At 47.3% G+C, this 22,258-nt stretch overlaps 1 protein-coding gene across 1 annotated transcript in view; it reads left to right on the top strand.

Annotated features, from left to right (window-relative positions):
• The window catches only part of Cds2 (CDP-diacylglycerol synthase 2), a 50,391-nt gene extending 28,863 nt beyond the window's left edge, over positions 1 to 21,528 (top strand). Inside the window, exons 2-13 of the mRNA XM_028878624.1 lie at positions 4,591 to 4,727; positions 5,612 to 5,708; positions 6,853 to 6,950; positions 8,567 to 8,706; positions 8,990 to 9,048; positions 10,109 to 10,191; positions 13,923 to 14,010; positions 14,629 to 14,697; positions 15,470 to 15,622; positions 18,266 to 18,385; positions 18,746 to 18,849; positions 19,291 to 21,528. Coding sequence (XP_028734457.1) covers positions 4,591 to 4,727; positions 5,612 to 5,708; positions 6,853 to 6,950; positions 8,567 to 8,706; positions 8,990 to 9,048; positions 10,109 to 10,191; positions 13,923 to 14,010; positions 14,629 to 14,697; positions 15,470 to 15,622; positions 18,266 to 18,385; positions 18,746 to 18,849; positions 19,291 to 19,423 — 1,281 coding nt within the window. The 3' untranslated portion in view covers positions 19,424 to 21,528. The remainder of the gene's footprint in view (positions 1 to 4,590; positions 4,728 to 5,611; positions 5,709 to 6,852; positions 6,951 to 8,566; positions 8,707 to 8,989; positions 9,049 to 10,108; positions 10,192 to 13,922; positions 14,011 to 14,628; positions 14,698 to 15,469; positions 15,623 to 18,265; positions 18,386 to 18,745; positions 18,850 to 19,290) is intronic.
• The last annotated feature ends 730 nt before the right edge of the window (positions 21,529 to 22,258 follow it).

Here is a 22,258-nt window from a genome sequence, read left to right on the forward strand (position 1 = left end):
ATTCCCTGCCTCTTGCATGGGAATCAGACAGCTGTGAAACCACCCCCATTCTCAGAAATGTGTAAGAAATCCAGGGTCTGGAAAAATGGCTCAGTGGTTAAGAGCAGAACTGGGTTCAGTCCCCAGCACCCACATGGTGGCTCACAACCATGTATAACTCCATTTCCAGGGGATCCAACACTCTCTTCTGGTCTTCAGGAGCGTATGTATATGATGGCCTTCAAGCATGTATATGATGCACATAATGCATGCAGACAACGAAACACTTATAAAATAAAAACAAATTTGTAGAGGAGGCGGCCCTCAATTTGTATTGTGTGCATCCCAGTGGAGAGTGAGCACATATATGCATTGTTGCTTTAACAGGTAGCCTGCATGCGTTAGACATCACCTGTTGGCTTAAGGAATCTTCATTTTTTGTTGGGCTGCCTATATGAAATAAGGAAGCCCTGCAGGCAAATGCTGCGTTCAAACAATTGTTAGTTTCCCAACCTACTGTTTTTCCCTTGACCCTGTCCTCCTTAGGCGTGATGCCCAGGTTGGTTGGGTGTTTAAGGTTCTCTTGCTTCTGAACTGTGTGTTTGGGGCATGTTACTGAGAGGTGAGTGCAGGAGAGGCTGGCAGGATAGCCACAGCAGACTTTCCAAAATGTGTGAGGTAAGGGAGTCTTTTCCCTATTGTAAGGCCAGAGAAGGAGACTCGTGCTAAGTGTGGTGAACATGAGCCAGCCTAGCTTCCCAGACTGAAGCTGCCACCTCCTGCAGAAGGCTTTCCTGGGCGTCTGTCTGTCTTGCTATCACCTGGAGCTCAGCACTTCTGAATTTTTAGTTTTTTCAATTTGTTTTTATGTACTTATTGTGGGATGAGGGCATGTGTGGAAGCCAGAGGACAACTTTCATGGAAGTCAGTTCTCTCCTACTCTGTGCTTCCCAGAGATTGAACTCAGGTCATCAGTCCTGACAGCCTGTCTCTACCCACTGAGTCATCTTCCTGGCTCCACTTCTGATTTAACAAAACAAAGTAAAATGCCAAGCAACCCAAAACCTTCAAATTATCATGTGTGTGCAGCAAGCCCTCGAGCCCCTCAGAGCGGCCCTCCCTCCAGCCCCTCAGAGCGGCCCTCCCTCCAGCCCCTCAGAGCGGCCCTCCCTCCAGCCCCTCATTTTCACTTGTCGGTTCGGAATGTGCTGCTTTGATTCTGTCTGGAATTTGGGTCCAGGTCCCCGCCTTCCGTCCACCCAGGAAGCTGCTGTGGGCAGGCACTCTGCTTCCTCATGTCCACATGAGCAGCCGCTTTCCCAATTTGCCTGTGGTTGAGGAGAAGCCAGAAAAGTAGCAGGCTCTAGGTTCTTGCAGGTTTCTGTTTCTTGGCATGCTTGGTCCTGACCTCCACGCATGGGTGTAAGCATGAATAGCTGGAGAGGTGGGCAGCTTCACCTTTCCCTGCCCTTGGGTAGGAGTGTGGGGTTGTGAATGGGTGTCGGCCTCTTGTCTAGAGGTACTCCTAAGTAGGGCTCCAAGGCCTTTATTCCAGAGAGAGCCTGAGGTTGCTCATTGGAGGCAGGTGAAACCTGGGGAGTTCCCTTCCTTCAGGCTTGATCCTTCCAGACTGACTTCATTTCTTAGTCCCTCATCCCAGTCACCCTGAGGTCTTGGTAGTGACGGCAGTCGAAGGGCTTTGGGAGAGTTCTTTATCTCCTTTTACTGACTTGTGTCTCGGGACACCTCTTTCTCCTCCTCTTTAAAAGGGAAGTAGAATAGGTTTGGGAAGGTGTAGTGTCAGGCTTGAGGTCCATGAAAGACCCAGGAGACTTATTTTTGAGACAGTTTTACTATGTATCCTTGACTGACTTGAAATTCCCTGTAGGCCCCGGCAGACCTCAGACTCAGAGCAGTCCCCCTGCTTCATCCTCCTGGCTGAGGTCACAGGGTTGCAGGTGTGCGCCGCCACCGTCCCTGGCCAGAGAGGTTCTGAGCATCCTTCTCTTAGCTTCCCCAGCAGTAGCCTCTGTTTTTGTCCTTTCCACCAGGGGACCCAGCAGCCTTTGTGAGTCTCCTTGACAACAGGATAGATAAGCTAAAAATAACCTTGTGCTGAGCCTTCTCTGGTGCTTGGCTCAGTTCCTGGGGCTTCTGGATGCTCCTAGAGTGTGTCAATGAGTGGCTTGTGTGTGTGTGTGTGTGTGTGTGTGTGTGTGTATACACACACACGTGCACGCGCTTACATTGTGAAGTCCTGAGGCTTGGCGTCAGAACTGGATAAGCACCCCGTGGCATTATTATTATCTTAAGATAATAATGCCAAGTTGGTTGCCAGTCCCGGCTGAGTGAAAATGTTCCTGAGTGGGAAACTGTTGTTGGTGCCAGGAGTGGACTTCCTCTAGCCGAGAGGATCAATCATGAAAGTGTTAGCGTGTCTCCGCGACAGTGGAGTAGGACACAGCTCTGGTGGAATTGGCTTCTTTCTCTTCAGGGAGTCCCTCCTCTGACTGGAGGATATGGATCCGTGGTAGTTACGTCGTGTGCCTGCCTGGCATGTGCAAAGCCCCAGCTTTAATCTCCAGGACTGTAAAACAAAGCAAAACAGCACACACAAAAGGAACTCCCAGAGAACAGAATCAGAGGATTCAGAGCCGTCTGGGTCAGTGGCGACAGAGTCTGTGGCTTCCCCTCACCGGGCATGCCGTGTCTGTAGACCCTTTCCCAGAGCCAGCGGCTGTCTCCTCTGTTGCAGGCCATCTAGCCATGGCCCTCTGTGTCGGAGTTATCACCGCTGTGAACTGACCCGGCTGTAGTCATCTTTCTTAGGCAGCATCTGGGTCTCCGTCACACCTGGGCTTAATCCCCCCCTCCCCTCTGTCCATTGGTAGGCCTTTTGCTGTGGGCCAGGCACGAGGAATGAGAACAAGATGTCATGGTCCAATCTTCAGAAGCTGCCTGGGAAACCGTTTTATAAAAGAACCCTCATTGTGAGCAGCATTGAGAGGGAAGGTTCCAGGGCTAAGAGAACATGAGGCTGAGGGAGAGAACATGTCTATGACAGAGTTCTTAAATAAGGGATACATTTTCTACAAACTAATAAGACAGAAAGCTCAGAAGAAAAAAAGCTTACCGATAACTTGACAAACACTTCACAAAAGAAGGTTACAATGGTCAAAAAGTGATGGTTCCTATGTCATATTTCATAAGGTTTTGAAGATGTGATAACATGTCTGTCATTTTAAGTTTATTTTGTTGCGAATTTCTTTTTTTTTTTTTTTTTTTTTGGTTTTTTGAGACAGGGTTTCTCTGTGTAGCTTTGCGCCTTTCCTGGGACTCACTTGGTAGCCCAGGCTGGCCTCGAACTCATAGAGATCTGCCTGGCTCTGCCTCCCGAGTGCTGGGATTAAAGGCGTGCGCCACCACCGCCCGGCTGCGAATTTCTTAATGAAGAATAAAATGAATTCCAGACGGAGAGAAACATGTAATGGATGAGCATGTTGAAGTTAGAAGACATGGTTAGGACGGGTTGCTGGGCTACACCCTTAGCTTCCCAGAACCCGCTTCTTGTTTGTAGCCAGGGCCGACTGTGTCTCCTTTCCTCTCAGTTCTGCTCCAGACTCACTGGGAGGGGTCTGAACTTCATACCGTGTGAAGTCCGGGTTGGGGCAGTCCACAGATTGCTAAGTGGTGCTGTTGTTCACTTCTAAGTGATCGGATTCCCCTCCACCTCTTCTCACAGCACCTGGTCCAGTTCCCCTAAGAAAGAAAAGATCTGGGAAACAGGATGGTTTGTAGGCTCAGAATAGTCTGTCGCTTGGTACTGGGGTAGAGTGTGTGGCTGGTGTTCGTTTGTTCCTCCCTCCCAGGCAGGGATAGGTCAGTTCTGCAGGTGTTTCCTTCGAGGTTAATCCTGCGGGCAGCTCTGCAAGTTCCATTGTAGAGGGTTTGCTGATGGCCAAGGTCAAGTGTGGGGCAGGTGAGGTGCCCAGGTCTGGCTAGAGCAGTGACTGGAATGGACCAGAAGTGGCCTTCTGCTCTGCCCTGTGGCAGCTTTCACACAGGGATTCTGGTGAAGTCCACAAGTCTTCCGGGATTTGGGCGTGGTGGTATTTACTAATCTCTGGGGGCAAGAAGCCCCAAATCTGGCTTCTTCTGAGAGCCTGGACAATGCCACTGACCACTCTGGAGGTTATGAGAGTCCACAGCCTGCCCTGGCACAGTAGGGGCTGCCCCCTCAGGTTCAAGTGCTGGTGGAGAGGAGTTTCCAGAAGTGGCCTGACAGGGCTGAGCCTGGGATACTTAGATAATGGCTCACAGCCAGACCCTCAGGAAGTAGTCACAGCCGCCTCCTTTTTGCATTCCCTGGATCAAAGTGAGCCATGTCTGTCTTCTCATGCCTCCCCCGCACACCCCCCCCATGGTGTGCATGGCACAGATGCCTCCACTCCTGTCAGAACCCTGTCAGGATTACTGTGTCCCATCTGCTCTGTCACCTCCCTGTGCCAGGTGCTCTGAGTCCTTTTCCTGTGGATCTGCTGCCTTAGCTACTCACTTCTTAGTAGTTCACCCCGCAGTTTTGACCTTCGCTCTTCTGTTTTTGCCTTGTAGGAATCGGAGTCAGAAGCAAAAATAGATGGAGAGACTGCATCAGACAGCGAGAGCCGGGCCGAGGCAGCTCCCCCACCAACCTCCGTAGATGACACCCCAGAGGTCCTTAACAGGGCCCTTTCCAACTTGTCTTCAAGGTAACCAACCGGCTTAGTGGTGCACTGTGCCCATTGCTGTGTAAGACTGAGGCTTTTAGGGTTTCTACTTCAAGATGTTTCCTCTCCACATATAGCCGCTGTGAACATTTCTTTCAGTCCTCCAGGAAGAACTAAGAAGTGTCTCAGCTTAAGTGCATCAGGGGTAAAACTCCTGACTCAGGAATCCAGCCCTCCTAACCCCAGCTGTGTGCATGTATGAGAAGCACAGGCCCTAAGACTCCAAAGCGTTTTCTGAAAGTGTTTCTGTGTGCCTTCTGTGGGTAAGGGCATCGTGGATCCAGGGCTCAAAGCCTAGCTTACCATTAGCTTGCAGCAGGATCTGTTTCCATTTCTCAGCATAATATGTACAAATATTTTATGCTGATTTAAAAATGCCCTTTGAAATAAAACCTATTTAGACAGTTGTGTTGAGGGTTGGGTGGGTTAATGCATAAAATTCTTATAGATTTGCCTGTTGCATATTTGTGGTAGTCGGTACTCTCTCTGTCTGAGACAGCTGTTATCATTGTGGTTTCAGGGCCATGCCATGTAGAAGCCTGCTGTAGGAAAAAATAATTTTAGCCTTAGAAATGGCCATGGAAGCCATCCACGTAGACACAGAAGCAAAGGGCATATCTTATCCCCTGGCTCTTCCACACTACCCCCAGACTTTGTTGAAGGTGTGTTCTAGAGTGGCTTCTCCACCAGTGGCTTCTGGCTGTGAGCAGGCACTGGTGCGGAGGTCCTGCCCTCACCAGCTGTGCCTCTGTTGAGGTGAAGGGGGCGCTCTGGAGACAATTCCATTCAGAGCCCTCCAGTCTCACTTCCTTTAGGCTTGTGCTTTGGTTCTGTGGGCGCCTGACGGGTCTTTCTCTCTCACCTAGATGGAAGAACTGGTGGGTGAGAGGCATCCTGACTTTGGCCATGATTGCATTTTTCTTCATTATCATTTACCTGGGACCAATGGTTTTGATGATGATCGTAAGTACCACTGACAAGCCGTCTGAGTGCTGCACCCAGCTCTCCCCGGGGCATCGGTCATCTGCCATGTCTGCTGCCCACAGTGCCTGTGTTGGGTTGGTTCTGGGAATCCTTGGAGCCCCGAGTTCCTCAGAACCTTCTGTCTTAGAGCACCTGTAACCTCCCATTTTTCACGTGCAGCTGCAGGGTCACTGGCGTGCACAGTGACCCTGGCTATTGGTCTGTGTGAGACTCTGGTTTCCTTTCTTGTTTTCCTGGGGCTTTCCTCACAGACTTGAATGTTCATTAAGAACAGTCCACAGGGTCTGATCTTCCCCCCTGTTTTAGTTAGGCTTTCTGTTGCAATGATAAACACCATGACCAAAGGCAACTTGGGAGGAAAGGGTTTATTAGGTTTACATGTCCTGATCTAGACTATCATGAAGGGATGTCAGGACAGGAAATTGGAGGCAGGAACTAAAGCAGAGGCGGTAAAGGAACACTGCTTGTTGGCTTGCTCCCCATGACTTGCTCAGTCTGCTTTCTTTTTTTTTTGGTTTTTTTCCATTTCTCTGTGTTTTTTTTGAACTCATTGGTAGCAGGCTGCTCAGATCACAGAATCGCTGGCTCTGCTCCCGATCTGGATAAAGCGTGACTCAGCTCAGTCTGCTTTCTTAGACATCCAGGATCACCTGCCCAGTGATGGCACCAGCCACAGTGGGCTGGGCCTTCCACATCTGTCATCACTCAGTCTAGTAGAGGCATTTTCTCAGTTGAGCTTCGCTCTTCTCAGACGTCGCTAGTTTGTGTCAGGTGGACAAAACCTAATCAACACGTACAACCATTACAGACAGTTCTGGATGACAACAGCTGGATGCGAGCAAAGCAGTTGAAGTCCCCACGTGTGTTATTCAGGGTCAAAAGTGGGAAGAGGATTGGCTGAGTCCTGGAAGGTTCTAGAATAAAAGGTTAATCAGGACATCAGGACTATGCATTTTACTATGAGAATTTGTGCCGTAAAGGGCTGCATTACCTTGGGGTGGTGTGAGAGAAAGGGAAGATAGCAGAATCTGTGTAAGATGGAAACATTTCGTAAGTGCCATAGCTGTGTTGAAGGCCTGTGAAGACCGTAAGAAGAGCTCTCCAATTCCTCTGTGTTTTTCAGGTGATGTGTGTTCAGATTAAGTGTTTCCACGAGATAATCACTATTGGCTACAATGTATACCACTCCTACGACCTGCCCTGGTTCAGGACCCTCAGCTGGTAAGCTCTCTTGGTCCATGGGACACCTTGCCTGATGTGGGTGATGTGATTTGTGGCAGGTACTTACAGTGATGGTGGAGACAGTCATTGCCACAGACTTGCACAGAACCTTTGAGTCTGTGTCTTTCATAGGCTGGATTTGTGGAGTCTTCAGTAGCTGGGGACTTCCCTAGAAGAAACAGATGTATGTGTCTGTGGCTGGGCTTACCTCAGTAGTAGGGTTCCTTAGATTCCTCCAGCCAGGGATGGGAGTTTGCATCCCCACCCGAGATCTGGGTAGTTTTATGCTGCAACCCAGCACCTCACTGGAGTCAGCGGGAGCTGGCAGGTTCTCATGTCGGGGCTGTGGTCTCGGAACTTGATTTCTCATCAGTACAGCAGGTTGTTGTAGGCTTCATCAGTTGGAGCCCTGCTTCCTCTGAGGCTCTCGGTGCCAGCTTGGTTAGGATCCGAGAGATCTAGATCCTAGAGAGGCTTGGCTGCCTACCAGCAAAGGCTATAGATAAAGAACTGTAGTGCCTATGATTCCTGAGCCCCTTCCTGACCCTCCTGCTGTTGGCTACACTGTTCTCAGGGGGTGTTATTCTAGCAGAGCTGGGAAGACTCACCGACTGTGCTAATTGCTTTGTGACTTAATGATGGATAGTAACGATTTGTGCGTAAGAAACTTGGGTATGGCCAAAGAAGCTGACCTGCTCAGACTTGGGTACACTCTTCCACATGTATCCCATCACTCAGCAGTACAAGCTGCCTCTAGCCTCCACCTGCCCTTGTGATTGCTCTCTGGGCTCAGATGCCGTTCTCTTTGTGGCTGTTCTCTGGTTAGACAGCTGTGTTTTGAATTTTGTTAACGTACTCAGGAGGCCTGACCCTTGCTATGGTCACTTCGCAAAGGAAATTTTTCCACACAATGGAAAATAAACCCAATGTGGGAGTTTTTGTACTTTATAATTAAAAGATGGGAAAGAGAAGCTCTTCGATTTCTTCTGTTGAGAGCTTGGCGTGACGTAGCATGATCCCATATCCAGAAGCATAATGGAGGTGTTGGTTGTGGTTGCCCTCATGTTCCTCCAGTTGAGGAGAGGATGTAGACAAATGCATAGGATCTGGGTCACAGCCAGGCTTCCACAGGGGGATGTGTCCTGAGATGGAGCCTGGTTACCTAATGAAGTCGTCAGCTTCTGCTTGCTATAGAAATAAATATAATGTGGTAGATGCTGTCAGGTCATGCAGCTTTTTTTTTTTAAATGATGTTGGAGCAACAAATGAAAACAATGTGTAAATGAAGGGCGTTCCAAGCAGGAAGAGGTAAAGCAGAACAGACCATGGCAAGTCAACCACTTTTGACAGAAGTGGAGAGTTCCTGTGGGAATAATGGGAGTGAGCCTCGGGAGGTGGGCGAGGCACACTCTGGGGGGCCCCAAGATTAGGGGTGGGGACACCACAAAAGGGGGAAACTGGCTTCAGGTTTGTAATAAAGGGGAGTGATTTAATAAAATGTGCCATACATGTCTAGATCAGCTCTCAAGATGGCGGGCTGCTCTCTTTTCCGAGCTGTCTGATGGCCTCATGGAGGAGATCTGCAGCGCTCCCCTGGCACTGTCTTCTTATTCCAGGTACTTCCTCCTGTGTGTAAACTACTTCTTCTATGGTGAGACAGTGACAGACTACTTCTTCACTCTGGTCCAAAGAGAGGAGCCTTTGCGGATTCTCAGTAAATACCACCGGTTCATTTCCTTTACCCTGTATCTCACAGGTATGTATCATGTGTTTCCCAGTCTCCTCTGGGCATCATGTTCCATCATGTTTCATTTGTATGAGTTGGTTAAAGTTTTCTGATGTTAACTGACCATGCTAGGAAGTGAGCTGACAGCTCTGTCTTACATTGACTGTAAACTAATTTTCCCCATGGGCTTTAAAATCAGTGCACTGATTAATTGTTACAAATAAGTTAGTCAATGGACTACTTAACTCAGCTAAAGAAAAGGAGAAAGAAATGCAGTGTGAGTCATTTTATTCTCTTTCCTGTCTCCAACTAGGGTTCTGCATGTTTGTGCTGAGTCTAGTTAAGAAGCATTATCGACTGCAGTTCTACATGGTAAGGGGAGTGTGTGTGTGTGTGTGTGTGTGTGTGTGTGTGTGTGTGTGTGTGTGCGCGCGCGCATGCATGCATGCGTGCTGGGGGGAATATGTATGTTATGGGGATGTGTGAGAGATGGAAATTGATTTCTTGGTTTACTTGAAGATCTGCAGAAACTAACCAGCTGAGCTTGTTGGCCACATGATCTGCAGAAACTCATCAGGCCTTTCATGTTTTCTGGGGACAAATCAAAACTTGGCGGGGTTTGATCTGTATTCATCTAGAACCTAGGGCAGGAAGAACAAGGGTCCTGCTGCAGTCCTTCATCCAACAGATCAGACGCTCGACTTACACCCTGGGCGGTCTTTCCTCTGGGCCTGAGGCGGGCTCCAGGAGGGGCGGGCTCCAGGAGGGGGGGGGGGGGGCTCCAGGGGGGGGGCAGGGGGGGGGGGGGGGGGGGGCTCAGGAGGGGGGGGGGGGGCGGGGGGGGGGGGGGGGGGGGGGGCTCAGGAGGGGGGGCTCCAGGGGGGGGGGCTCCAGGAGGGGCGGGCTCCAGGGGTGGCGGGCTCCAGGAGGGGCGGGGCTCCAGCGGGGGCGGGCTCCAGAGGGGGCCCTGCTGCAGCCCTAGAGACACTGCTGCAGAGCCTCCATATCTCTCTTTGGTGCTGTCATTCTGTGCCTCAGCCTGAGAGGGAAAATGAAATGTTCCAGACTCGAGGGCATGAAAGGACTTACTACTAGCAGGATGCAGACCCTGCTAGTTTCTGTTGTTTTGCTTGATTGGGTATTTCTACGTAGCTAAGACTGGTCTCATATTTACAATCCTCCTGCCTCTGGAGTGCTGAGATTTCAGGCACGCCTCGTCCATGTCTGACTTAAGTCCCTGCTTTGATGGGACTGTCACTAGGAAGGACTGCATTACTTTGAGAAGCTTGTTCTGTACTTTTTACTGCCTGTAAATCAGGCAGTAAAGCACGTCTTCCTTATTTCTCAGCAGTTTCCTATTTGGTCCTTACTGTTGTTTGAAGCTATTTTGGCAATAAACTTGGTAGGTAGAATTCCTTTCCTTCTCTTGCAGTTTGGCTGGACCCATGTGACCTTGCTTATTGTGGTAACCCAGTCACACCTTGTTATCCATAACTTGTTTGAAGGAATGATATGGTGAGTAGTGACTCTGGGACATTGCCTTTTTTCCCTTTTGGTCGGGGGTTGTTTCTCGTACACAGGTAGGCTAAGGACCTCTGCCTCCATTTCCAAGCTTCCCCACTTGAGCCTGTCAGAATTTTCTGTGGGCTGGTTTACACTGTGTAGTTGACTCAATAGGTCTGGGGTGGCAGCTGATGTGAATTTGTAGTCCATCCCAGGTGATGTAGATGCTGTTGTTGAGAGCCAGACTCTGAGAAGCTCTGCTCTAGATTGACAGGTTAATTGAAAGTTAAAGAACCAAAGGTCAAAAGCTGTGGCAACAGACTTGATAATGTAGGTGAAATAATCATGATTTCCTACAACTTGTGAACAAGGAAGATAATGAAGATACACATGTAGGCAGATTTTTCTCTCCCACCAGCCAGCTTCTAAATAACCACACGGAGACTTCTGTTAATTATGAATTCTTTCTGATAGCTTAGGCTTGTTTCTAGCTAGCTCTTATAATGTAAATTAACCCATTTCTATTAGTTTTCTGCCTTGTGGCTTTATTAGCTTTACTCTGTACTGCCTGTGCTGCTTTCCTGCTTCTTCCATGCCTGACTGGTGACTCTGCCTCCTTCCTAGCATTCTCTCTGCCCTGAAAACCTTGCCTAGCTATTGGCTGTTCAGCTTTTTATTAAACCAATCAGAATGACACATCTTCACAGTATACAAAAACATTATTCCACAACATACACACTTGAATAGGTCAGGAGCTTTGAAAGGAGCTTTGAGCTAATTCCACACTTGGCAGAAGAAACAGGGCCAGATGAGTCAAGCAAGAGCAGGTAGTTACTGACCCTACTGAAGATCATACAGAGGGAGAAGTCGATGGGAAACTGATCTCCTTTATGATTAAAAATAAATCAAATGCTGGAGAATTGAATCTGACAGTGGGTCAGCAGAACAGTATCCTGCTTCTGTGTGACTTGGATTAAGTGTGTGGTTTTACCTGGAAACTTGTCTGTTGTTAGTCACAGGGTGATTGGAGAAGCTAGATAGATGCCCTCGGTGGGAGGTCAAGTCACAGACTGGTGTAATGAGAGAGATGGTAAATGTTGTGGGTGACAAGCCCACAAGCTTCATCTCAGAGTGTGTTCACCTCTAAAGAGTGCCTGTAAATGCTAGCCTTATGTATTATATTTAAAACAAGTGCAGTGGCCCAGGGAGGCACCAGCCAGCTCCTTCCCTGTCTGGGTTTTTATTAGGTATTTCTTTTTTTTCTTTTTCTTTTTTTTTAAAGATTTGTTTATTTATTTTATGTATATGAGTGCTCTATCTACATGTATGACTTTATGCCAGAAGAGGGTATCACTACAGATGGTTGTGAGCCACCATGTGGTTGCTGGGATTTGAACTCAGGACCTCTGGAAGAGCAGCCAGTGCTGCTTAACCTCTGAGCCATTTCTCCAGGCACTTAGGTATTTAAGAGTGCTAAGTTCAGGACCAAGCATACCACGAGGATCATTTGTGACTAAGACTAATGTTTCTAATAAAGGCTTCATCACACACAGCTCTATAGAACAGAGACTGCTGGGAGCCTCCATGAAGGAGATGCTGTGGGAGTTGGAGGTGAAGAGAGTGAGGATGTTCAAACACTTCTAACTCCCTCAGAGTAAGCCAGGAAACACCATCTGTAGTTGTTGGCCAGGAACTATGTTTACATGTAGCATGATAAAACTGTAGCAGAGGAACTTAGAACAGTGTCAGAGTGAGGAGAGGGCAGACTGGACCAGTTCTGTTTTGAAGGACACATTGTCAGGAGAGGAGTAAGGAAGAAGGTATCTCTGAGCACTGGACTTGTTCTCCCTGTGTCTTTCTTTAGTTACTTTTTTATTGTTGTGAGAAATATGATGACCAAAGAAACTTAGAAAAGATTTATTGAAGCTCATAGTTCCAGAGGGTTGATCATCATGGCAGGGAGCATGCATCAGGCAGGCAGCTATGGCACCTGGAGCAGTAGCTGAGATCCTGAAATCTTACATCTTGAGATATAACCAGGAAGCAGAGAGAGAGCCAATTTGGAATGGCAAGTTTTTTGAAACCTCGCCCAAAGCCCCCAAGTCTTCCACATTCCTTCAAAGACCAGCATGGCCAGGCCTGTTACAGCAGTAGCTCACTCCCTGGTTTTGTCTTAGTTACTTCTGTTGCCATGACAAAAACCATGACCAAAGTGTTATGCCCAGATTGTGGGTACTCCCAAAAGACCACCACGGAGACCGAATCCCACATGTAAAAACAAAGAGCCTTTATTTCAAGCTTGAGCTTGGTCTCTCTGTCCAACACAGCAGTGAGAGCAGAGAGCCCTGAGCCCAGGTGGGGTAGGGTTTTTATCATAGCAGAGGTTGGGATGAGGGCATTTCCAGGGTTCAGGACTCTGAATGACTGACATTTGCTATGGGTATCTTGGTAAAAAGGGAAAATAGGTGTGTGCTAGGCTCAGGGACATCTGGCGATTTTATCTAATCTTATCTAAGGGTTAGAATGTTGGGATGTCAGGTACTTCCCCGTAGATGCTGGCCCATACCTGGGTGGGTCCCTGGGTGGTTTCAGTTCATTTCTTTTCCTGGATTTGGGTGATGCCTGCTGGTAAGCATGTCATGGCAGCTGTGTTGTCCAGCTGTTTTGCGCCCCCCCCCCAGCATGAAAGAAAACACTGTATTTGTGGCTTATAACTCCAGAGAGAGAGAGAGAGAGAGAGGATGGCATGGATACACACACACACACACACACACACACACACACACACACACACACAGGCAGAGATAACACATACAGAGGGAGGGAGGGAAGGAGAGAGGGGGGAGGGAGAGAGGGAGAGAGAAGAGAAATGGCTTGGGCTTTTGAAGCTTCACAGCCTGCTTCCAGTGACACACCTCTTCTAACGAGGACACACCTAATCCTTCCCAAACAGTTCCACCAACTGATGACCAAGTATTCACATATATGGGCCTGTGGGGGCCATTCTCATTCAAATATCATAGAGATTATAAGTGCTTGTAATAACAGTGGGAAATTTAACTGTGACATAAATGATGTATGTTACTTAAAAACATACATCATTACTAGACAAAAAAACAGACTTTAAATGGCTATTTTGGGGAATAGTAGTAGGGATGGGGAAATAAGCACCACCCCCCACCACCACCACCACCTTGAACAGTTTATTCTCTTGCTCCTGTACTACTTTGTAAGAAAAACGAACAAATGGCATTTATAAAATGCTGTCTTCATTTGTTCGGTCACTCAGTGAACATCTGAATACCAGTCATGCCAGGCACCAGGTGCAGTGTGGTCCCCTGCTGCTTTTTGTTTTAGAGATGGTGTCTGTGTGCAGCCTAAGCCAGCCTTGAACTTAGAGCAGCCCTTTCTTACCCTGCTCTGCTGGTGTTAGAGACGTGTACAACCATGCCTGACTTACTTTTATTTACAGACATCAACTAAACCTAGTAATGTATTTTACTATGCTTTCCTATGTGTATACAATGTATTTTGATTGTTTACCCCTTATTGCCATCTCTCACTTCTTCCCACTTTCACTGATTCTTTTCCTCTTCCCATGTTTGTTTTCTTTCTTCTCAACTTAAACCTTAATGAGTTACAAATACACCATGAGTTCCTTTGGTACTGAATTATTATTGACGCTCTTCGGTAGACTTCTGAGATCATCTTGGTAGTTATTCCTCTCTCGGGTTTTTTCCTAGGTTCATTGTTCCCATTTCATGTGTCATCTGTAATGATATCATGGCCTATATGTTTGGCTTTTTCTTCGGTCGGACCCCACTCATTAAGGTAAGTGGGTCACCTTGATGTGGGTTGTCCCAGGGTGGTAATGCTTTCTCTAGGGCTTGTCAGTGGATAGAGAGGAGATCTTGATGGTGAGTGTCCACTGTCTTCATGTCACTCCAGGGAGATGTAAGAGGAAAAAAGAGCCCAAAAAGACACAGGCAAATACTTATTTCAAACTCTACAGAATAAAATATTTTTATGTAGACATACTTTTGGGGCTCTGGTCTTTATTTGACTATTGTTGTTAATGTATATTTTTATGATAAATAAATGTATAAGTCACTAATGAGATTTGAAGAACATAGGATAGGAAACAAGAAAAAACATTTTTTGGGGGAGTTTTGAAAGTGATCATTAATCAATTGAAGAGGGATTTTTATGTAGAAATACTTCTTGTTTGTATGGTTTTGACATGGTCTTACTGTGTAGCCCTGGCTGGTCTGGAACTCACTGTGTAGACCAGGCTGGCTTCAAAGAGATCCTCCTGCCTCTGCCTTCTTCAAGCTGGGATTAAAGGTTTGTGCTATCACATCTGCCTGGAAATAACTTTTCATAAGTAATCGAGCACCAAACTGGAGTTACAGAAGTATCCTTTGCTGACAGTGTGTTTTCTGTCTGCAGCTGTCTCCAAAGAAGACCTGGGAAGGCTTCATTGGGGGCTTCTTTGCCACTGTGGTGTTTGGCCTTCTGGTAGGTGGTAGATACTGTCGGGATGGGGAGGGGACAGGGCCTCACACCATCTTCCAAGGCCTGTGCAGGCGTGGAGAATATGTCTTCCCAAAGCAGAGACTCTTTCCTGCTTGCCCAAAAGAACATGTTCTGTCACTGGCATGGCAGCTTTCGGTTTTCAAGTAATCGTGTAGGAGCCCATGCATACCTTATATGTCCTCTGTGCCCAGGCACCAGGTAATACTAAGATTGGGGTGATGACTGGCAGCTTGGAGTAAGGGGTGAGGTAAGAAGTGTTGCTTCACTCAAGATCTTCTTCTGCACATGACTTGCCTGGAGGAGTACCATCTTCTAGCCCTTTGAAGACACCATTCCCTGCTGCTGATCCTCAGGCCTTCCCCTTTCTAGTGCCGGCTGGCTGTCACTCTACCCTCCCCGCACCCCCTCCATGGCTTCTATGTACCACTGACTTTAGAGATTCTTAGCACAATGGGGCAGAGCTCCACAGGTTGAAAGAATTGTCTTACAGTTCTTTGCTCAGATCTTTCCTGGGATTTTTCAAGGTTTGTGTTTGGACATATATGTGTGAGTACCTAGTGAAACATATGAACCTTTTGCTTAACAATTCAGATAAAATATACGTTGGTGAAACACAAGCCTCTTTTTAGCCCATGGCATACAGTGAACAAGGGTGGGAGGTACTCTGAGAGTCATGGCCCAATCAGGTGCTGGCCCACCGGGCTGTCTGTCTGTAACTGGTGTTCCTGCTTGCCCCTCTGCTCTCCATCCCTAGCTCTCCTATGTGATGTCTGGGTACAGATGCTTCGTCTGTCCTGTGGAATACAACAATGACACCAACAGCTTCACTGTGGACTGTGAGCCGTCTGACCTGTTCCGCCTGCAGGAGTACAACATTCCTGGAGTGATCCAGTCCATTGTTGGCTGGGTATGTACCATGTACATGGGGTGACTGCAGAGAGGCGTCCCCTTAGCTTCCCCCATCCCAGAGCTCTGAGCTCTGGGTCAGGATCAGGACCTTTCCCCAACTCTATGTCACTTAGAGGAGTGGTTCTCAATTGTGTGGGTTTCTAGAGGATCCTGAGATATCTCTAAAGGGCTCTGTGAAGTCCCAGCTGCTTTCCGAATAATATGTGCCTCTTTGACTGGCATGGCATTTTCCTGATGATACAGAATTAGTGGTGAAAACTTGGGCCACTGGATATGAGTTAGAACCACAGCACTGCCTGAATTAGCAGCCGATTCATATGTGCCCTCCTGACAAGTGTAGACAAGCCATTTGCTCTTGTGAGTGCCCTTGATGGGATTCTAAAATTAGTAACTTCATTAAAATATTCCTGATCTTGACACCATTTTAATATTATCTGTACTAAATGGAAAATACACAGAAAACATTTCTGCTAAATACTGAAGCATAGAGTGTTCCAAGGAAAAAACACCTAGTTCTTCTTCTTTTTTTTTTTTTTAATTTTTATTTTATTTTATATGCATTGGTGTTTTGCTGTGGGTGTTGGGTCCTCTAGAACTGGAGTCACAGACAGCTATGAGCTGCTATGTGGGTGCTGGGAGTAGAACCCCGGTCTTCTGGAAGAGCAGTCAGTGCTCTTAACTGATGAGCCATCTCTCCAGCTCCCTGCTGCTTAGTTCTTGGTATAGTTTTTATTTGAAAAGACTTGGATGCAATGGACATTTTTCTTGAAGAGTGAAGTAAGTCTGTCTCTTCAAAGAAAATGACTGATAGCAGCTGTTACCAGGTGAAAATGAGAATTGGGAAGACATGCCCTGTCATTGTGAACCTGGTGGCTTTCCGACACTGAGAAGCCATCTGACGTCACATAACCGAGTGTGCCGATGTGTGGAAGACTTGCACAACAGTGACCTGGTATTTCTTAAATGATCAGTGTATGGTCTTCCACAGTCATGTCTGGATAAAAGATCCACCCACAGTACATTGTAGACCAATGGATTTATGTGAAGAAGCCTAAAAAATTCATCAGGAGGATTTCGGGTTCCACACTGTACCTAACCTTTTTTTAGCTTTTGTTTTTGTGAGACAGGATCTCACTGTGAACTTGGAGTCCTTCTGCCTCCTGCTGAATGCTGGGATTGTAGGTGTGTGCCACCACCTGGCTTGCAGCTGTTTTTCTTCTCTGTGTGTGTGTGTGTGTGTGTGTGTGTGTGTGTGTGTGTGTATGAATATATGCATACTTTCAAGTGTGTATATATACATACATATGTGTATGGAGGCCTAAGGTTAATGGCAGAAATCTTTTTCAATTAGTCTTCTACCTTATTCTTTTGAGGCAGGGTTTCTTGAGTAAAGCATGAGCTTACCACTATGGCTTCTTGCAGCCAGCTTGCTCTGGGATCCTCTTCAGAAATTACAGGTGGCTGCCATGCACACCCAACGTTTCCATGGATTCTGGGGATCCGAACTTGGTCCTCTTGCTTGCAGGGCAAGTACTTTAACCGATGCGCATCTCCCAGCCTGCCCTTGTACTTTAAGGACAATGCCTGTCAAGTTCTGGTGAAAAGATAAAGAATACCCACAATTCTCTGAGAAGACTGCTGAAATACTTATCTTTTTGAAATTACATTCTCTTTAAAGCTAAGGCTGAACTTCCTCATTTATTGCCTGCAAAAAAGTATAAGAAATTGATTGCAGAATTTCTCCTTTTGTTTGTTTGTTGTTTGAGACAAGTTCTCTGTAGTTTAGACTGGCCCTAAACCCTCTCCGTAGCTGATGGTACCCATAAACTCCTTATCCTACTGCTTCTGCCTTCCCAATGCTGGGATTATAGACATATACCACTACTCCAGGCCAGAATCTTAATGTCTACCATTGGGCCAGATGTTAGAGACCTAAAAGCATGGGCCAGTCTTTTATTTTATTTAATTTTTTTAAGGCTAATTTCTTTTATATGTATGAGTGTTTTGCTTACATGGCTGTATGTGTGTACAGTGCCAGTAGAGGCCAGAAGAGGGCGACAGATCTCTTGTGGGAAATTTGATCACATTGTGAACCCTGAGATTGCGTTAATTCAATAATATCAACCTTGGGTCAAGAGGCAGAGCCAGCAACTAGTTGGCAGGAAGTAGCCAGAGAGAGTTAGAGGGAAGTCAGAAAAACGGATGAGAAACGTGTAGGAAGTAGTAGGGAAGGACTTTGGAGTTTAGTGGCCTTTTTGGTTTGGGACGGCGGAAGAAAGCTCTCTTTTCTTTCAAGTTGGCTAAAGAGGAAGGTCAGCTGGTTGCTCCTCGGCCTCTCTGAACTAGCAGGTTTTCACCCCAGCATCTGACTCCGAGTCTTGATTGGTAAAATGGTAAGATTGAGATTTAGTTAGATCTCCTTGAACTGGAGTTATGGGTGGTTGGGAGCCACAGTGTGCACTAGAAACTGAACCCAGGTTCTCTGCAGACACAGCAGGTGCGCCTAACCCCCGGGCTGCCTCTCCTGACCTCAGTCTTCTGATTGAACAGAGAGAGGACTAGTTTTATTAACTTGTTCCATTAAGCTGTAAAAAGCCAAGCTTGCACATTCCTTGACTTGTATTTCACTTATTCTCCTCAGAAAACAGTGAGGATGTACCCTTTCCAGATCCACAGCATCGCCCTCTCCACCTTTGCCTCGCTCATTGGTCCGTTTGGAGGGTTCTTCGCAAGTGGATTCAAACGAGCCTTTAAAATCAAAGTAGGGAAGCGCTCCTCTCTACCCTACACCTCTCACCTCTCACCCCTCACCCCTTGTTGCCTATCCATGTTGTCTTCTCTGCCCTGTTCCATCAGCATCCACCCCTTCACCATACCAGCTTATGCACCCTGGCAGTTAATGTCTGCTCTTCTTGACCCATGTGCTGAATTTGGGGGGCAGTAAATGAAAGTAAAAGTCAGTTTGTAGTTTGTTAATGTTTCAACAAAAGAACACTGTGTAAGTTACAGTTGTTTTCTGTACCTCTCCCATCTCCTTCTCTACTCAGCAGGTAGATCTGTTAGTCTGGGATTTGGCTGCCAGTGAGCCCAGGCTCATTCTTCTTTCCTCATTCTCTAACAGGACTTTGCCAATACCATTCCTGGTCACGGAGGCATCATGGATCGCTTTGACTGCCAGTACCTGATGGCCACCTTTGTCAATGTGTACATTGCCAGCTTTATCAGGTATGGTTCCACTCTATCCGAATCAGATGAGTGTGTGTGTGTGTGTGTATGTGTGTGTGTGTGTGTGTGTGTGTGTGTGTGTGTGTGTGTGTTTGAGACAGGGTTTCTCTGTGTAGCCCTGGCTGTCCTGCAACTTGCTCTATAGACCAGGCTGGCTCAAACTCAGAGATCCACCTGTCTCTGCCTGCTGAGTGCTAGGATTAAGGCGTGTGCCACCATGCCTGGCTATGGATTATTTAAGTATTGTGAAATCCTCAATTAGTCTCTTAAGTTCAGTACAAACCATCCTAAGCATGAGTATGGTTTTCAGTTGTTACTGTTTGAGTCATCTGAGGTCCCTCCCTCCACTAATAGTGAAGTCATGGATCTGAGTTCCACATAGATAACAGGGTTAGCAAAGTGGTTGCCCCCTGCTCAGGGATGTTTCATGTTCTGTTGTAGGGGCCCAAACCCGAGCAAACTGATTCAGCAGTTTCTGACGTTGCGGCCAGATCAGCAGCTCCACATCTTCAACACACTCAAGTCTCATCTGACTGACAAGGGGATCCTGACCTCTGCCTTGGAAGATGAGTAGTGTCTACCCGGGGCCAGGAGAGCCGGAGCAGGACTGAGTGAGGGGCAGGTCACCAAGGCCAGCCCACATGCTGTGACTTAGATAATGAAAAGCTTCAACTCACTGTTTTTTTTTTTTGTTTGTTTTGTTTTGTTTTTGTTTTGTTTTTAAATTGTGAGTTCTGTTTCATTTTTTAAAAATCTGTATATACAGTCTGTTTATAATGTGGGCTGTGTGTAAGCTATAGCTTTGAGTTGCAAAGAAGTCACAGGGAAGAACCATTTGGGTTTCTTAAGTACAGGTATTGAACAACATGAAAGACAGTGTTGCCCAGCTCAGGGGGTCTGCTTGGTGGTTCTAACCCCATGCATCTAGTTGTTTCCAGGTTGTGAGAGGCCATACATTGATCTATGTCTGATAGTAGAGAGGCTTTCCCACCTGGCAGAGCTTTGATCGCTTCGTGGCTTTTGCTCAACACCTTTCACTGGGGCTTCTGCAGGCCTCCCTGCCTGGGAGCAATGGAGGGCTGCCTTCTGTAGACCTGAGGGAGGGAGGCTTACTGATCAGGTGAGCATCTCGCCCAAGCCAGACTCCTGCAGAAGGCACATGCACTTTGTTTATAGTTGGCTTTCACCATGCAGACCGAAAGAGGATTTCAGACTTCATTTTTCTCAGAAGGCATGAAGAACTCGCAGAGTCTGAAAAGAGAAACCCACACTGTAGTATTTCAAGTGTGTGCAGTAGAATACGCTGTCACCGCCTTCCCCTGCCACCCAGGCTCCAGTGGCTCCAGGGAGGTCTGCAGAGCTGAGGCCTTCACATCTGTGCTGTGGGTTTGCGGCTGCTGAATTCTTCCGGGGACTCCCGAGAGGTGGGGGCAGGGGCTTTGGTTCACACCCCCTTTGCCTGGAAGCTCACTTGTGTTGCTGCTCTGTTGTGTATATAGTACACCTGGGGTGAGTGTGTGTCTGTGTGTTTTACAGTCCCTTGTTTCCTACACGATTTCAGTCACACCCAGACTTCCTCCCAGAGTCCCTGAGTCCTGCTTAGAACTGCCGCAAGGCTCAGTGTACACTTTGTATGAAATGTGACCAGTTTAGATGTAGTTTGTACTTTTCTGGGGGACCTCTTGCTGTTGTTTGTATAAACTGTGATTGTTCTTTTCCTTCTTAATCATAAGTTGAGACTGATAAGTTGAGAGGTTGGTTCTTTGTCAGGCCCAGGAGCAGTCGGCAGGGAAGGAACTTGTTCCTCAAGCGTGTTGACACCATGGCACACCCACTGCTGAGGAGGATGCAGAGACTTGCTTTCAGCACCGTGGTCTGGGGCAGTTTGTCTTCAAATCAGCCTTCCCGTCCCCTCCAGTGCACAGACCGCTCTCGGAATGTCTGCCCTGCGCCACCATGCCTCCCACGTGGGAGGGGATGGAACACAGTTTTGGCTCTGACCTTCAACTTGCATGTCAGCCTTGTGGCTTTTCTTTCTCAGTTCCAGGGCTGCGTTGGACCTGCTGTTGCCTTGGGTTTGGTTCTTCGTGTGGCCCTGGGTGGGAAGTTTTGCTCTCAGGGTTCTTCTTTTCTGACTTACCTTGAAGTTGACCAGTTCTGTAACTCTACAGAAAAGTTCCTGTTGCTACTGAGTCATGTCATGGACACCCAAAAAAGGAAATACACCCAGGCAGATTTTACAGTTGCTCCTTGAGTTGAGTCAGTGTTGTCTTAAGATTTTCAGGTTAGGAATGAGACTGTCCTTTTCTGACTGAAGAATGACCTCAGATCACCAAACTAGATAGAGAAGGGCACACCAGTCCCCAGCAGCGAGGCTCACTCCTGAGCAGCAGTGACTGAGACTTGAGGAAGCACTTGCTGGAGTCTGAAAAACTGAAACCCAAGAGCCAGAGGTTTTGATTCTTTTCTGAGTTCTCGGGAAAGAGAATTTCCCAGTTAAGTAGCCAGGAGAGCAATGTCACTGTGTGTCTGTCCAGCTTGCTGTCTGTCCCGTTAAACAGGCAAGATCCTAGAGACTACTTTAACATGCACCATGCAGATCTCAATGGCTCACATAACTTGCTTTACACTCATTTTGTTTTGTCAGAAATAAAATTTTGTGCCTTTCCTTGTCATGAAGTCAGTGTTTGTCCCTTTCATGCATGGCTTTGTGGTTCCCGTTGGGTGACTGTAAATACTGTGCAGTCTTAACTGGGAGGGCGTGGTTCTCCTGTTGTGTGCCCTCTACTCCTAACAGCCTTCTGAGGTACTCAGATGAGAGCCGTGGGGTAGAACCAGACAGTGCTCCATCTCACAGTGTGCCTGCGTACAGGAGGGTCCAGTCCTTGTGTCCCCAACACCGGGAGTGCTGTGGTGTTCCTTCTCTCGGGCCCCAGAGGCCTGAGCAGGACCTGAGCCAGGCCAGGCCTGGGCAGTGCTTAGATGGCTGTTAGCTTATAACTGGTGAGGTAAGGATTTGGTGGACAATGGGCTCCCAGAACCTAGACTGACAGAGAACAAGCCAGGGTGAGTTTGCTCATGAGTGTTGCCAGGAAACGGAGCCTTCCCTCTATGTGTGCATTTCCCACCCTCTTAACCACTTCAGTATGAAAACAAAGCTCCTGTTTGCATTACTTCTGAAAGTGAAGTCCTGTAAAGAAGTTGGGAGAGTGCACACACACACACACACACACACACACACACACACACACACACACGGCCTATTTCACAGTCTCAGCCTTTTAGTTTCTGCTTTATAACCACATTTAAAATGTATTGATTCTTAATGTACTGTAGTATACATGATCAGTCTTCAGGGGTATGCAAATCTAATATGTGATCTTACATAGGTGGACTGTGAAACTATTTT

The sequence above is a fragment of the Peromyscus leucopus genome, chromosome 4, assembly GCF_004664715.2.
Source record: "Peromyscus leucopus breed LL Stock chromosome 4, UCI_PerLeu_2.1, whole genome shotgun sequence".
In the NCBI taxonomy this organism is placed as follows: Eukaryota; Metazoa; Chordata; class Mammalia; order Rodentia; family Cricetidae; genus Peromyscus; species Peromyscus leucopus.